This window comes from Gambusia affinis, linkage group LG05, assembly GCF_019740435.1.
Source record: "Gambusia affinis linkage group LG05, SWU_Gaff_1.0, whole genome shotgun sequence".
Classification (NCBI taxonomy): Eukaryota; Metazoa; Chordata; class Actinopteri; order Cyprinodontiformes; family Poeciliidae; genus Gambusia; species Gambusia affinis.
The window spans coordinates 25,917,969-25,934,584 of NC_057872.1; the positions used below are offsets into that span (position 1 = coordinate 25,917,969).

At 38.1% G+C, this 16,616-nt stretch overlaps 2 protein-coding genes and 1 long non-coding RNA gene across 3 annotated transcripts in view; 2 read left to right on the plus strand and 1 right to left on the minus strand.

Moving 5' to 3' along the window:
* Positions 1-16,616, minus strand: part of fhl3a (four and a half LIM domains 3a) — a 50,262-nt gene that overhangs the window by 15,153 nt on the left and 18,493 nt on the right. The gene's annotated exons all lie outside the window — the stretch shown is intronic.
* LOC122831137 lies at positions 2,679-11,676 on the plus strand. Its single transcript, XM_044117090.1, has 16 exons — positions 2,679-4,502; positions 4,581-4,743; positions 4,918-5,110; positions 5,506-5,577; positions 5,888-5,959; positions 6,270-6,341; positions 6,652-6,723; positions 7,032-7,103; positions 7,409-7,480; positions 7,790-7,861; positions 8,172-8,243; positions 8,554-8,625; positions 8,936-9,007; positions 9,451-9,556; positions 9,837-9,907; positions 9,979-11,676. The coding sequence occupies exons 1-16, from the start codon at positions 4,382-4,384 to the stop codon at positions 11,674-11,676; spliced, it is 3,072 nt and encodes a 1,023-aa protein (XP_043973025.1). The 5' UTR covers positions 2,679-4,381.
* Positions 12,497-13,750, plus strand: LOC122831693. Its single transcript, XR_006370737.1, has 4 exons — positions 12,497-12,513; positions 12,737-12,784; positions 12,887-12,943; positions 13,581-13,750. It is a non-coding gene; the product is annotated as an uncharacterized LOC122831693 (long non-coding RNA).

Consider the following 16,616-nt stretch of genomic DNA (forward strand, 5'->3'; position numbering starts at 1 on the left):
GTATTCACAGCCTTTATTATGAAGCTCAAAATAGAGCTATTTTCACTGATAATTGCAGAGATTAAGTTCTACAACTTAAATAGAGTCCACCTGTAATAAATTCTGTTGATTTGATTAGATCTGGAAAAGCACACACCTGTCTTTATAAAGTTGCAAAATGGACAATGGATATCATGGATATGCAAACACCAAGCATGAAATAAAATATGTTGTCTGTAGACCTCAGAGACAGCATTGTTTTGAGGCAAAAATCTGGGGAAGAATATAAAAAATTCTGCTGCTTTGAAGGCCCCAATGAGCTCAGTAGCCTTCTTCATTCATAAATGGAATCAGTTTGGAATCACTAGGACTCTCTATTGACCTAGTTGGTTGTCTAAATTGAGTGAACAGGAGAGAAGGGCCTTAGTGAGGAAGGTAACCAAGTACCCTATGGTTACTCCAATGTTCCTCTTTTGAGAGAGAAGAACCAAGAATCCGACCGCTGGCTACAGAAGCTGGCTCTTGGGAGCCAGCGGAACATCACCTCTCTGGTGGGGAAGAAGCCTGAGCAGGTGTGGGAGGTTGAGAGGTTCCATCTGGAAATAGTCAGTCTCACCTTGACCCATGGCTCAGGTTCTGGAACCAGTCTCCTTGAGAGGGGTTGGACATTCCTTCTCTCTGGAGTTGCCCCCAGAGACAGACGTTTGGCCGGAGTGGTCATACTTGTTCCCCCCCATCTCAGTGCTTACACATTGAGCTTCATTCCGGTGAGCGAGAGGGTAGCCTCCCTCTGCTTAGAAGTGGGGTGATGGGATCTGATGGTTGTTTGTGCATGTGCACCAAACAGCAGTTAAGATTACCCACCCTTTTTGGAGTCCTTTGAGTGTTACTGGAGAGTGTACCTCCTGGGGACTCCCTTGTTCTGCTTGGAGACTTCAATGCTCACATGGGCAATAACAGTGAGACCTGGAGGGGCACGGTAGGAAGAAATGGATCTCCTGATCTGAACCTGAGTGGTGTTCTGTTGTTGGACTTCTGTGCTCATCATCAGTCATCAATGACTTTAGACCTGTTGCCCTGATATGCCATATCATGAAGATCCTGGAAAGACTCCTGTTGGCCAACTTGAATAAGCTGACAAGCACATATCAGGACCCCCTGCAGTTTGCTTATTGCCATGGAGTTGGAATTGATGAAGCCATCATACACCTGCTTCATCAAACCCACTGTCATCTGGACAAAGGCAGCACTTTGAGGATCATGTTCTTTGATTTCTCCAGTGCATTTAACACAATTCAACCTGATCTGCTCTGTGAGAAGCAGATCAGAAGACACAGATGGAGGCCTCAACAGTCAACTGGATCTATGACTACCTCACAAACAGACCACAGTTTGTGAGACTGAAGGACTGTGTGTCTAACCAGGTGGTCAGCAACACAGGAGCTCCACAGGGCATTGTACTCTCACCATTCCGTTTCACTCTGTACACGCCATGCTTCCAGCATAAGTCTGACTTCTGTCACCTATGAAAGACCCAATGAGATCAAGATATACACCACAGGTCACTAATAGGTGGACCCTGGTCTGCATCTAGACTAAAATTATGTCTCATGCGGACCCAAAACTGATACCAAAACAATAATTACAACCTAAAATCTTGTTGAGCACTGTCTGATTTAATGGTGCAGATTTTACCGTCTAAGCCAGTGTTTCTCAACCCTGATCCTCACAGCCCCCCTGTCCTGCATGTTTTAGGTATTTCCCTTCTGCCACACACCTGAATTGTATCTCTGGGTGATTAACAGGCTTCTGCAGTGCTTGATGGTCATGCAATCATTTGAATCATCTGTTCTGGAATAGAGGCACATCTAAAACATGCAGAGTAGGGGGGCGTGAGGACCAGGGTTGAGAAACACTGATCTAAGCAGATTTATCCCTGCAGGAACATTCTGTAAGGACTGATCCCCTGGCTCCAAAGGGCTACTGTCCTCAGCTTTCCTAGCTCTGAGGACAGTAGACCTGCAAATCTTAATTATGTTTGGTTCCACACACAACCGTGAGCCAGCTTTCTCTACAATTAATATTATAGAAACCAAATATTGTTCCTGGCTCACCAATGAGCACATCCACACATGCATGAGACTGGTTCTGACATCATTCAAGCACAGGTTAAAATTATGGCATGACAAGCACGTGCTCACTTCTGTTACTGAAAGCAAAAGTCATAAGTGATCTAAGTCTAAAAATGTTCAGTTATTAAATCTGTTCATTTTTAAATAGTTTAAGTCCAGCTGGTAAACAAAAAACATAAATCAAGCTTTCTTCAATTTGTTTTTTTCTGAGGTCAGTCATTTGTGAACATGCAGTTTTCTTGTTTTACTTAGGTTCTTCTTTTGACTTGACATCCTACTTTTACTCAGTGAATGAGAGAACATCAAAAATCATAAATCAAACATACATGTTCAGCTCCCTGTTTCATGACAATAAATATTGTCAAAAAGTACTTGAATAAGACTGAATTCATTTAATTTGAAAAGCAAATCAAGGCATGCAGATGCTGAAACAACTACCTTGCTACTAAGATTTAAGTAATATATATATATATATATATATATATATATATATATATATATATATATATATATATATATATATATATATATTATTTTTCTTCATATACTATATAACTTTGGTCACTATGGAAATAACACCTGTAATAATTTTGGAAATCACTATCATGAAGGTCCCAGGTAGTGGATAAATAATTAATCTATCACAAAACCTAGTGAATGATTTGTTCATCAAAGATCACCAAATTGGAGAAAGGAAAAGGGGTGGAGCCTTAACCCCTCCCCACCTGCCATTTTCCTCCCAAGACTGATGTTGTGCTCTCTGCGAGGAATGTACAATTATACTGCACTGCAACTCGGATGGATGTGGAGAAGTATGTAGGTAAGTCTTTGTTCAAGTGATTGGAACATAAGCAAGGTTGGCAAAGTTTTACTGATATTTGCAATGTGACTGACATGTATTTTCATGCAGCACTTCCTAATTAGGACACCGCTAATGAGCAAAAGCTAGCTTGTGTTGAGAACAAGAGACCACTTAGAACAAGGTTTAAACACTCCAGGTGTTAAATGGAATGGCCATTTAAAAACAGGAATTAGAATGTTACATTTGTGTTAAAACTGACTCGATGTCAACTAGAAACAAAAACAACAACATGAGCTAATGGCTGCTCACTTCAGTTATGATGTTAGCATGTGCAGCTAACCTTGTCTACTGTTTTATATTTTCGTTTTAGAAATGTTCAAGAATAGTTTCATTATAGAATACAGTGATTCACAGTGCATACCTCATAATCCATATCTCTTTTGCAATTTATGGTGCAGTTAATGTAAAAATAAATAAATATTAACAGAAGTTTTTTCATAAGAAAGTTTAAATACCCAGATCATTCAACAGTTTCACATGGTGTGATTTTAAGTTTTTTTGATGTTTCCCTTCTTAACTAGTGCTTTCTAAATATTTTGTAGATGTTATTGTTGGTTAAGTTAAACAAATATGAAAATATAAAACATCAGCTGCAACAGAGGTTAAGAGAAGTGCAGTCCTATGTTAATTTCCATGACTGTGATAAGAACACAATGCAGAAAAAAAGAGCAATGAATAAGTGCATTTATTCAGGAAGGAACATCAGACATCGAATAGTGTGAAGTTGTTCCCTATTCAGTCCCTTTTTTTATTAAATCAAAGAGGAGCTTTGTTATGCTTATTGTCAACCGTGGTACTAAGGACCCACTGCCTTGTATATTTTCCTGCAACTTTTAGATATCTCTCTTTTTCAGCATACCTGTCTCCAATATAAGCACAGTACAGGTTGATTACATGCTAGTGAGAATATTTCACCATGTAATCTAAGAATATAGGACAAGTTGCACATCTAAAAGTTACAGGACTTTGGCCCTTGAGGAATGCAGTTTGAGAACACTGTCTTAAGCATTTCCTTATTGTGGCACAGCTGATCTGAGTGAGTTACATCCACTGTGCTGAAACAGTGGTATACTGAGGAGGTAATACAATCATTTGATTTGGTTTTGGTGGAACAAAACCCAAAGGGCAGTGGGCCCTGATACCAGTAGACAGTGTAAACAACTGGAATAACTTCTTAACAGTGTAAGTTACTGCTTGCTGCTCTGACTTAGAAAGAATATATGAACAAATTGTACAGGAGTGCCTAGTTTAATCATAATTTAATTTTGCAAATGGTCATTGTGGTTGTTTAGCTGCTGTTCTGTTTAAAACTTGATGATGATAATATACCCATAGATTTTCTCAGTCTATTATTAAAGCATATGTTATTTTTATTTTCTCTTGATCACCATAGACTTTTTTTCTCTAGATGCACACAACAATGAGGCCACAGAGATTAAGAATAAATCCAAAGGATGAAGCAGCTCATTTTGTGAGTCTGAGTCAGGACAAAGATGGTTTTTCTGTACAATACATAAACTCTTTTAAGGGTAAGTTGACAAGCCGTAGTTTTTAAATGAGATTTTTGTCACTGTGGGCTGACAATGACATTTCATATGGTCTAACAGGTCGAGGAGTATTTAGTACATGCCACTTTCAGACAGGAGCTTTCTTATTGGAATATCGAGGCGATGTCATAAACAGCAAAGAGTATGAAAATCGGGTAAAAATCTATCATGATGCCATGAAGGTCTTCATGTTTGAGTTTCGTCATAATGGGAAAAAGTTGTGGTATGTAAATTTTAAAAATAACTTAAAGCAATTATAAAAATTAAGTTTTAATTGTTGAAATATTTAATGCCTTCTATTACTAGTTTTTAAAAACTTGAAATTATCCCAGAATTATATGGACAATGTTTTATATCCCGTCATCCTTGGCCATTTAGATTTTTCTTCTTCTTTCAGTGTTGATGCAGCGAGAGAGGATGGGTCTTTGGGAAGACTGGTTAATGACGACCATTTGATCCCTAACAGCAAAATGAAGACAATAACAGTGAATGGAAAACCTCATCTCTGTCTCTTTGCAATTAAGGACATAAATCCAGGGGAAGAGATTACCTATAACTATGGAAACGCTGAATGGCCATGGAGAGTGAAGGTAAATAACTAGAATTTCTGAAAGCTATTTGACAGTCAATAACATTTTATCAAAATGAAATCCATTGTATTTTGGTAAAAATACCAAAATGCAATCCATTGTATTTTGGTAAAAATACCAAAATATAACAGAATACAGAGTCTGTTTGCGGTCTACTCCAAAGGTGTCTGCTCGACACAGTCCCAGCAATGGTTATTCCTAACAAAGCACAGCATTCCTAAAACTGTGTATAGATAACCCGAAGAGTAATATTGTTTTCTATCACTAGGACCTTGCTTAAAATTCTTAGGCCAATTGGCTTACCTAGTATTGCCTTAGCTCTATATACAATGTTACTGTATCTTGCAATTAATGTTAAATGAATCTTAATGACTCGTTTGCTGTCTTCTCCACAGGTTTCTGCTCACCCTGACAAAACTGTAGGTGAGGAACCGATGGGATCATTATCCTCGTCTCTTGAACCACAGGTGAACGGCTATCCGACTTGGAAATCTTTGTAATTTTTCTGACATGTATTTTAGTGGACATGGGTTTTTGAGAGCGTAGACACAGTCCCAGCAATGCTTGTTCCTGTCAGGGGACAGCATTATGAGGACTGTGTGTAGATGACCCGAACAGTAATATTGTTGGCAATCACTCGGACCTTGCTAAAAATACTATTGCCAAACAACATGCCTAGTTTTACCATAGCTCTTCATACAGTGTTACTCTATAGTGTTCTAACTTGAAGTCAATATTAAATGAATCTTAATGACTCGTTTGCTGTCTTCTCCACAGGTTTCTGCTCACCCTGACAACACTGTAAGTGAGGAACCGATGGGATCACTATCCTCGTCTCTTGAACCACAGGTGAACAGCTATCTGACTTGAAACTCTTTGTAATTTGTTTGACATGTATTTTAGTGGACATGGGTTTTTGAGAGCGTAGACACAGTCCCAGCAATGCTTGTTCCTGTCAGGGGACAGCATTATGAGGACTGTGTGTTGATGACCCGAAGAGTAATATTGTTGGCAATCACTCGGACCTTGCTAAAAATACTATTGCCAAACAACTTGCCTAGTTTTACCATAGCTCTTTATACAGTGTTACTCTATAGTGTTCTAACTTGAAGTCAATATTAAATGAATCTTAATGACTCGTTTGCTGTCTTCTCCACAGGTTTCTGCTCACCCTGACAACACTGTACGTGAGGAACCGATGGGATCACTATGCTCGTCTCTTGAACCACAGGTGAACAGTTGTCCGACTTGGAAATCTTTGTAATTTTTCTGACAGGTATTTTAGTGGCCATGGGTTATTGAGAGCGTAGACACAGTCCCAGCAATGCTTGTTCCTGTCAGGGGACAGCATTATGAGGACTGTGTGTTGATGACCCGAAGAGTAATATTGTTGGCAATCACTCGGACCTTGCTAAAAATACTATTGCCAAACAACTTACCTAGTTTTACCATAGCTCTTTATACAGTGTTACTCTATAGTGTTCTAACTTGAAGTCAATATTAAATGAATCTTAATGACTCGTTTGCTGTCTTCTCCACAGGTTTCTGCTCACCCTGACAAAACTGTAGGTGAAGAACCGATGGGATCACTATCCTCGTCTCTTGAACCACAGGTGAACGGCTGTCTGACTTGGAAATCTTTGTAATTTTTCTGACATGTATTTTAGTGGACATGGGTTTTTGAGAGTGTAGACACAGTCCCAGCAATGCTTGTTCCTGTCAGGGGACAGCATTATGAGGACTGTGTGTAGATGACCCGAAGAGTAATATTGTTGGCAATCACGGACCTTGCTAAAAATACTATTGCCAAACAACATGCCTAGTTTTACCATAGCTCTTTATACAGTGTTACTCTATAGTGTTCTAACTTGAAGTCAATATTAAATGAATCTTAATGACTCGTTTGCTGTCTTCTCCACAGGTTTCTGCTCACCCTGACAACACTGTAGGTGAGGAACCGATGGGATCACTATGCTCGTCTCTTGAACCACAGGTGAACAGATATCAGACTTGAAAATCTTTGTAATTTGTGTGACAGGTATTTTAGTGGACATGGGTTTTGAGTAGACACAGTCCCAGCAATGCTTGTTCCTGTCAGGGGACAGCATTATGAGGACTGTGTGTTGATGACCCGAAGAGTAATATTGTTGGCAATCACTCGGACCTTGCTAAAAATACTATTGCCAAACAACTTGCCTAGTTTTACCATAGCTCTTTATACAGTGTTACTCTATAGTGTTCTAACTTGAAGTCAATATTAAATGAATCTTAATGACTCGTTTGCTGTCTTCTCCACAGGTTTCTGCTCACCCTGACAACACTGTACGTGAGGAACCGATGGGATCACTATGCTCGTCTCTTGAACCACAGGTGAACAGTTGTCCGACTTGGAAATCTTTGTAATTTTTCTGACAGGTATTTTAGTGGCCATGGGTTATTGAGAGCGTAGACACAGTCCCAGCAATGCTTGTTCCTGTCAGGGGACAGCATTATGAGGACTGTGTGTTGATGACACGAAGAGTAATATTGTTGGCAATCACTCAACCTTGCTAAAAATACTATTGCCAAACAACTTGCCTAGTTTTACCATAGCTCTTTATACAGTGTTACTCTATAGTGTTCTAACTTGAAGTCAATATTAAATGAATCTTAATGACTCGTTTGCTGTCTTCTCCACAGGTTTCTGCTCACCCTGACATAACTGTAGGTGAAGAACCGATGGGATCACTATCCTCGTCTCTTGAACCACAGGTGAACGGCTGTCTGACTTGGAAATCTTTGTAATTTTTCTGACATGTATTTTAGTGGACATGGGTTTTTGAGAGTGTAGACACAGTCCCAGCAATGCTTGTTCCTGTCAGGGGACAGCATTATGAGGACTGTGTGTAGATGACCCGAACAGTAATATTGTTGGCAATCACTCGGACCTTGCTAAAAATACTATTGCCAAACAACATGCCTAGTTTTACCATAGCTCTTCATACAGTGTTACTCTATAGTGTTCTAACTTGAAGTCAATATTAAATGAATCTCAATGACTCGTTTGCTGTCTTCTCCACAGGTTTCTGCTCACCCTGACAACACTGTAGGTGAGGAACCGATGGGATCACTATCCTCGTCTCTTGAACCACAGGTGAACAGCTATCTGACTTGAAACTCTTTGTAATTTGTTTGACAGGTATTTTAGTGGACATGGGTTTTTGAGAGCGTAGACACAGTCCCAGCAATGCTTGTTCCTGTCAGGGGACAGCATTATGAGGACTGTGTGTTGATGACCCGAAGAGTAATATTGTTGGCAATCACTCGGACCTTGCTAAAAATACTATTGCCAAACAACTTGCCTAGTTTTACCATAGCTCTTTATACAGTGTTACTCTATAGTGTTCTAACTTGAAGTCAATATTAAATGAATCTTAATGACTCGTTTGCTGTCTTCTCCACAGGTTTCTGCTAACCTTGACAACACTGTAGGTGAAGAACCGATGGGATCACTATCCTCGTCTCTTGAACCACAGGTGAACGGCTGTCTGACTTGGAAATCTTTGTAATTTTTCTGACATGTATTTTAGTGGACATGGGTTTTTGAGAGTGTAGACACAGTCCCAGCAATGCTTGTTCCTGTCAGGGGACAGCATTATGAGGACTGTGTGTAGATGACCCGAAGAGTAATATTGTTGGCAATCACTCGGACCTTGCTAAAAATACTATTGCCAAACAACTTGCCTAGTTTTACCATAGCTCTTTATACAGTGTTACTCTATAGTGTTCTAACTTGAAGTCAATATTAAATGAATCTTAATGACTCGTTTGCTGTCTTCTCCACAGGTTTCTGCTCACCCTGACAACACTGTAGGTGAGGAACCGATGGGATCACTATGCTCGTCTCTTGGACCACAGGTGAACAGCTATCTGACTTGAAACTCTTTATAATTTGTTTGACAGGTATATTAGTGGACATGGGTTTTTGAGAGTGTGGACACAGTCCCAGCAATGCTTGTTCCTGTCAGGGGACAGCATTATGAGGACTGTGTGTCGATAACCCGTAGTGTATTGTTCTTGGGAGCCTGCTTTAATTTTGTTTCTCCACCTTTTCTTGGCAATTTGTCTAGCTTTCCATAGCTTTTTACACAATGTTACCAAAGTTAGGGAACAAGATTCCCAGAACTGCATAGTTTGTGTTTGTACATGCCTGGAAGTTGCCTACAAAATTATCACTGAATGCTTTCAGTGATTTTTTATAAATGAAATGCATCTCTCAATATTCAGTTTCTGAAATTAAAAACCCTTTTACATCAGAATTGCACTCTTACTTTTTTAGTGATGCAATGTTTTTTCTCCAGAAATGCAACCATGTTGTACTGCGCTCATCATTTTCAAGCATTGAAAAATGCACACATTGCTTGGGACCTTTTGTTGCCCTCAAGTGGAATGGTCTGAAATGTAAAGGCGAGTTTTCCTTGTGTGGTTATTACTCCTTTAGTATTTTCAAAGTGGATTAGGATTGGATTTCTTAATGACTCTTAAAGTTTAACATCTATAGATCTTGTTATTCAGATGTATTGGATGATCAAAAATGTCATGTTTGTGATTAGTTTTACCTATTGAAATCATAGATGTTATCTCTACTACTTGTGACAATATCTAAATTATGACTTGTTATACAAACTTACTGTTTAATAAATACGACCATAAAACCCTTAACTTTACTCACAACCTCTTTTTCCAGACTGTTCTTCAATATGGCACAACATCTGCTATGAAAAGATCCAGAGGACTGATTTTTCACCATCTTCATGGGTAGGTGTCTTTAGTTCTCCTTTTGGTACTTTTTAAAAGAGCAATACTTGAACAATCTCTTTCTTTTTAAGGTTTCTGACGAATCATCTTCAGCTGATGATCTTTCAGACAAAGAATACATACCTGACTCTGTCAGTTACTCAGAAAGTTCAGTGGAACTCTCAATAGATGATTCAAATCATTTCAAAAGGACTATTCTTGATCCTTGTTTCAGTGCATCTTTGCCAGACTGTCAAAAGAGTGATGGTGCAGAGAATGACTTGGCTGAAGGTCTTATTTCTGAAAGTGAAGACCGTGCCAAAAAGGTTGTTCAGAAACAGATGAAAAGGTCTTCTAAAAATAAAAAAACTGTTGACGTTCAAACTGAAGGGAGACCTGTGGAGCCACTCACCAGATCTGAAGCTGTTGAAAGCATCCAGTCTACAAGTATATCATCATCAAGAGATAAAAAAAACTACTGCTTTGTTTGTGGCAAGCCCCAGTCTAAGATTGCTCGACACTTAAAAGTCCATGAGAAGACAAATGCTGAAGTCGCTCAAGCTTTGGCACAACCAAAAGCCTCAAAACTGCGGAAAAAAATACTAGGACAGTTGCGAAATAAGGGGAACTCTACTCACAATAAAGAGGTTTACAAAAGTGGCAGTGGACTGCTAAAAATCAAACGTAAACCCAAGCTGAAGTATAACATAAACCAGTATGTTCACTGCATGTTTTGCCAGGGATTGTACCTTCGGAATCACCTTTGGCGGCATGCTCGTAAATGTAAATCCAAACCAAGAACAACTGATGAGACAGGACCAAAAAGGGTTTTGAGCTTGGCCTTAATGGTGGATTCTGGACTATGTCAACAAATATCCCAAGGTGTTTTTAAGCTCCTAACAGTGATGAAAGATGATGAAGTGTCTGCTGCAGTGCGAAGTGACTTTTACATTCTACAGCTTGCACAATCATTTTTCAATAAACATGGTCAAGATCCCTCCAAGCATGAATATATTCGACAAAAAATTCGTGAAGTTGGAAGGCTTCTGCTAATCCTCCGGAATGAGTTTTCTATATACAACATTGAAGATGCTGTCAGGCCCTCAAACTTCCATGTACTTGTTCAAGCAGTCAAGAGAGTATCTGGCTTTGATGAAGACAGTCATTCATATAAAACTCCTAGCCTTGCTCTGAAATTAGGACACTCGTTGCACAAGATCAGTGACCTTATATGCTGCACAGCTTTAGTATCAGGGAATGATGAGCTTAAAAAGTCATGTCAGGCTTTCAAAACACTTTATTTATCAAAGTGGTCAGAACTTGTCTCTCACACAGCTTTAACAACCTTGAGTGACAAGCGCTTTAACAAGCCTTCCACGCTTCCTTTCACTGAGGATGTTCAGCATCTTCACCAGCATTTGGAAAAGGTTGCAAATTTAGCATCTGACACTTTGAAAAGTGATCCGTCACCACAAGCCTATAGGGAACTGTGCAGAACTACATTGGCAAAAATCATTTTGTTCAACCGAAGACGAGGTGGAGAGGTTTCTAAAATGCAGCTGTCTTCCTTTCTAGAGAGGGACACCACTCCCTTGCATAAAGATGTTGCAGTTGGTCTTACAGAGTTTGAACGACAACTTTGTGCCCATTTCAGCAGGGTAGAAATAAAGGGGAAAAGGGGCAAAAAGTTGCTGTGCTTTTATCACCAGACATGGTTGAAGCCATCATCCAGCTCATTAGCAGAAGAAGGGAGTGTGGAGTGCCAGACAAAAACACCTTTCTTTTGCTAGACCCAACTGTCTAACCCCTTACAGATGACAAGACTGTCTGAGGGTTTATGCTAATGACAGTGGTGCCCAAAACCCTGAACTTTTAAGATCAACACAACTTCGAAAGCATGTTGCAACATTGTCCCAAGTGTTAAACCTGCGAAATCACGAACTGGACCAAGTTGCAGACTTTCTGGGACATGATATACGTGTTCATAGAGAGTATTACAGGCTACCAGAGGCTACGACTCAACTGGCAAAAATTTCTAAATTGCTTCTGGCAATGGAAAGGGGGACTTTGGCAAATCTGCAAGGCAAAACACTGGAGGAGATTGAAATTGAAGGTACTTTTCAAAATTCTATGTACTTGTTTGGATTAGCATTTTATTTGTTACTGAACTGGTTTTAATTTTTCTTTTTTAGATGAGTTGGAACTGACTGACACTGAAAGTGGACAAAGTGAGGTTGATTGTGACCCATCCCCACTTGTAAATGATACTCAATGCTCTACAAATCAAGAATCTAATGAATCTTCTGGTGGTATGAATATCAATCGTCATGCCTGATGCAATATTACATGTTTTTAAAATTAGACATTCAGGTGTGTTCTGTTTACTTATCCAATTACAGATGGTTTAGGAGAAGAGACATCACAAGGTACCTTGTTTTTCTTTAAATTTTGGTTACTCATTGCTAGAAGATTTTGCCATTTCTTAAGGTTTTTCTTTACCCTCCTTGACAGCATTGTTGAAGTGTTTATGCTATATTCTAGGGAGAACATCCTCTATGCCATCTGCTGAGAAGCCTTCAGGCACAGCAAAAGATATGACTACCTTAACAACCTCACCCCACCTCACGGTTAATAATTTAGTTTCAATAACTTAACATAGTAATCATTGCACAATATAATAATGTAATATATATATATATATATATATATATATATATATATATATATATATATATATATATATATATATATAATATATAATTTTTAATTTTGGCTAAAGGTTAGGTTTCTGTGCAGTTAGTCTTATGACTAATATAGCAGACAACTTGTTTTGTATCTCTAATTTGACAGGATGCAGAAAACCTCAATCTCCTGTTGAATTACCTGGGACCTCTTCTGGTATGACTTATTTCAATTAACCTTTCATTGGACATTTAGTAACTGATTTTTAATGTTGTATCTTTTATTTTGTTAACCTGAAGTATTACTAATGTATTGTAGGAAAGGGAACGGAGATTATTGCACCACCAACTGAAAAACCCCCAGAACCACAAGATGGTATGACTGTCTTCCTATTCATGGTGGCTCTTTACTTAGTGGTATGGTTTAGAGATACTGTTTTAAGGCTCATCATAACATATTACAAGAATTGAGTATTATCCTGAGCTTTAAAAAGCCCAGTAAGAAACATGCAGAGAAGGGGTTGGGACTGTGCAATTTTTTTAAAATAAGGCTGAAACAATCTTACAAAGTTAGTTGCTGATTATGATCAAGTAATAAACTGCTTAAAACCAGAATGGACAGGACAGAATATGAATGATAAGCATGACCTGGTTCTATAACGACAGGTCATAAAGCTTGCAGTGTAGTATAAAATGAAGCTTTGAGTGATAGTTTATATTAGACGTGCCAGGGCTGTAGCTTCATGATTTCTAAGTGTAATAAATGCAGTGTATCACAACTTGCTAATGAATTTAATAATTTTAAAAAATTGGAGAAAATAATTTTAGTGGATACATATTTGATTCATGTGGTGACTAAATGCACGTTGAGAAATCTAATTGTCAAAGGGTTGTCTTCAATAAACACAATAAACAGAACAGGAATGTAAAACTTTATCACAAGCATACTTTTATAGCAGACTCCTACATATGATTTTTATTTTAAAAAGTAAAATTGTCTCTCTTGTTTGTAGATTATCCTGAAAAGGACCATCCTCAGAGAAATCAAAAACGGCCCTGGTCTCCTACAGAAATTGCAGCGGTGTTGAAACATTTTCAGAAACACATTGACACTGGGAAGCTGGCAAGTTTTGTTGAAATTCAACAGTGTCAACAGGCAGAACATCCTGCTTTAATAAATCGCTCACTTCGAACATAAGAGACTTTGTTAGAAATCGTGGTGTGTCCAAAAAGAAAAAGAAAAAGCTAAAAGTCAGATAAATCTTGAGCCAAGATGCTCTAAACAAAACCTTAAGAACTTTCAAGCATGCTTTTGTTTAAAAAATAAAACCCAGAAATTCAACTCTTAGGTGAGTATAAACGGCTCATTATATTAGAGATTATGTGCTGTTAAAAGTAACATTTAAAGGAGAAGGTGTTTTGTTTTTAAGCTTCACCTTTTTTTGGTTTTGTTTGCTTGTTTATTTTTGGAGTTGTTTTCTATAATGTGCTCTGATTTCTAAGTTGGTCCAAGATTGATGTGTGAATAGACTCAACAAAACTTGAACTCTTAATCATTTTCAAAGTAATTCAGAAGATTGATTTCCAGGTTGTTGAAAAAGGCAAAAATTGTTCTAGTAAGTCTGTCTAGTAGCCTGTGTTTTGGTTTGCTCCCAAAAATAAAAATTGCAAAAGACAATGTCGTTTGTTTATTCCATAATACGTTTTAATTTGTATAGGTCTAAACACTACCCTATTGGTAATGAACTAGCACTATGTTGCTGACCATATTTCTATTTGATTATTATTTTTTTCATATTTGGACTCAGATTTTTGTAGTCCATTCCTGTGTTCATGATAAATGAACACTACCATTATTGCAGGGTGTGGATTAAATACCATTTGATGCTCATTTGGGTACTTTAATATATTTTGGGGACATTCTTTGAAGTCTTATTTTAAATGTCCTTGCAATTCTCATTGGTACTTATAATGTATTGTTATGTCAGGGGTGTGGCCTATCTATCTAATTACCAATGTCCTGTTAATGTTGCATAAAGTCAGGTCATTATATTTAGATTTGTGTAGCATGTAAACACAATTTTAACTGAGATCTTTGTTGAGTGGCTCATTAAAGATTTTTTGAGACATTCAGCCGGTCTGTAGAGCAAGTGGAAAGGGGTGCTCCCATAATTCACCACTGTGACTGGTTTGGAAAAATTGTCCTTACAATTCACCGGGACCTGTATAGGTGTGTGTGTGTGTGTGTGAGAGAGAGAGAGAGTATGGGCCTATGTGTGATATTGTGTTTTAGAACTGTAAATTTAAGTTAAATGTATGGAGTTCTATTGGTAACAAAAACTGAATTCTGGTTATAGTAATACAACTGTTAAAAAGTAAGGGTTTTCTTAAAAAACACAAAGGTGAAGTGGGAAAAACATAAGGGACTGAAAAGAAAAGTGCCTTATCGGCTTTATTTTGTTCTGGGAAACATTAATGATGTTGCTCTATGTTTAAGTTTTTTTATTATTTTGGGGATTTGAGGATCTAAGGTTTTATTTTTCAAAGTTCCTATTAAAAGAAACTGTTCAGGTAGCTGGTTGTCTGGAGTTATTTATATTACATCAAAGGAGTGTATGGTAATTGGACGAGTAAGGAATTACTCAATTAAACCTGTGTGGTATCTATGAGAACTTAACAAACCCAAATAGCCACCCCACCAGTGAGTTTAAGTTCTTGTCCCAGTTACTAGCGGACAGAGCAGTGGGGTGCTACATAGGTATCAAACCTGTAGACACTGGCATCAAGCCATACATCTCCCCACTGATCCAGATGTCTCTGTCTGATATGTGATTTCAAATAGCCAAGTACAGCACAAAAGTTTGTAATAAAGTAGTTTGGTGTTTTATAAAGCCAACCAAAGTGGATAGGCACAAGATTAAATGCTGAAATTGGTAGGTTTGCCTTTTACAGGTCTATTATGACTGAGGGGCTATTTAGCTAAAGTGGATACTTCAGCATGTGTGGATTTTACTGTACTACTTCCAAAGTAGCAGCTAAAAAGGGCACTTGATCGCTTTTGTCTGGACGAATCCTCTAGCAACAAATCGACTCAGACACCAGTGGAAGAGTGTCCAATAAACTTGAGTATATACCTTCAAATACTCAAGTGTTGTTTTTTGGGGGTTTTTTTTGAAAAAGGTCCAAATTAATCCAGAAAAGGTGACAGTTAAGGAGAAAATTCAACTTTTGGGCAGGATCAATATCTAATAAAAACTGAAATCTCAAATATTTGGTGCCATTTTGTAGAACAATCAAGTAACTGTTACCTTTAGTTGTTATAGAAATACTGCATATATCAAACATAAGAAAAATTTGATTGATAATTTGACACATTGAATTTGGACTCTCTTTAAGAAACTCCTATTCTTCCCAATACTCCTCCTTCAGCACGTCAACACAACAATGGCATTCCATTTTGCTGTTTACAACCGGTCCTAGAAGTATTGGACTGAGAAGTAATGTGTACGATAAGCTCAGCAGGCACCCATTTCCAACAGGTGTTTGTTAATTGCTGCTGCTGCTGCTAGTCTGAAAGCTGAAGTGTATGACAAATACTCCTCAATGGTTCAGAAAAAGAAAATTACAACACAGCATCAGAGGAATTCATTTTGTGTTTTTCAGCACATTATATATTTAAGAGTCACACAAAACGAACCACAGCAACTAATTGTTATCTAATTGGTTTCAAACAGAAAAAAATCACAAAAACACTAGGATTTTCCAGGTCACAGTAACGCAAAACAGAGCATGACTCAGAGAAAGTGTGTGTGTGTGTGTGTGTGCGTGGGGGAGTGCGAGTGTGTGTTGTTTTTTTTTTAACAATTATCTAAAAACCTCTATGTTTTGTGTTTTGGCTTTCACTAGATCAGATAAATGTAGAGAAATAATCAAAAGGACACATTGAGTCAATGAATCTTATCACAGGAAGAGAGGAAATTGCTCATGAAGGGGATCTACATACAGACTCTTTTTATAAACACAATCCTGTTTAAACAGACTTCTGATGG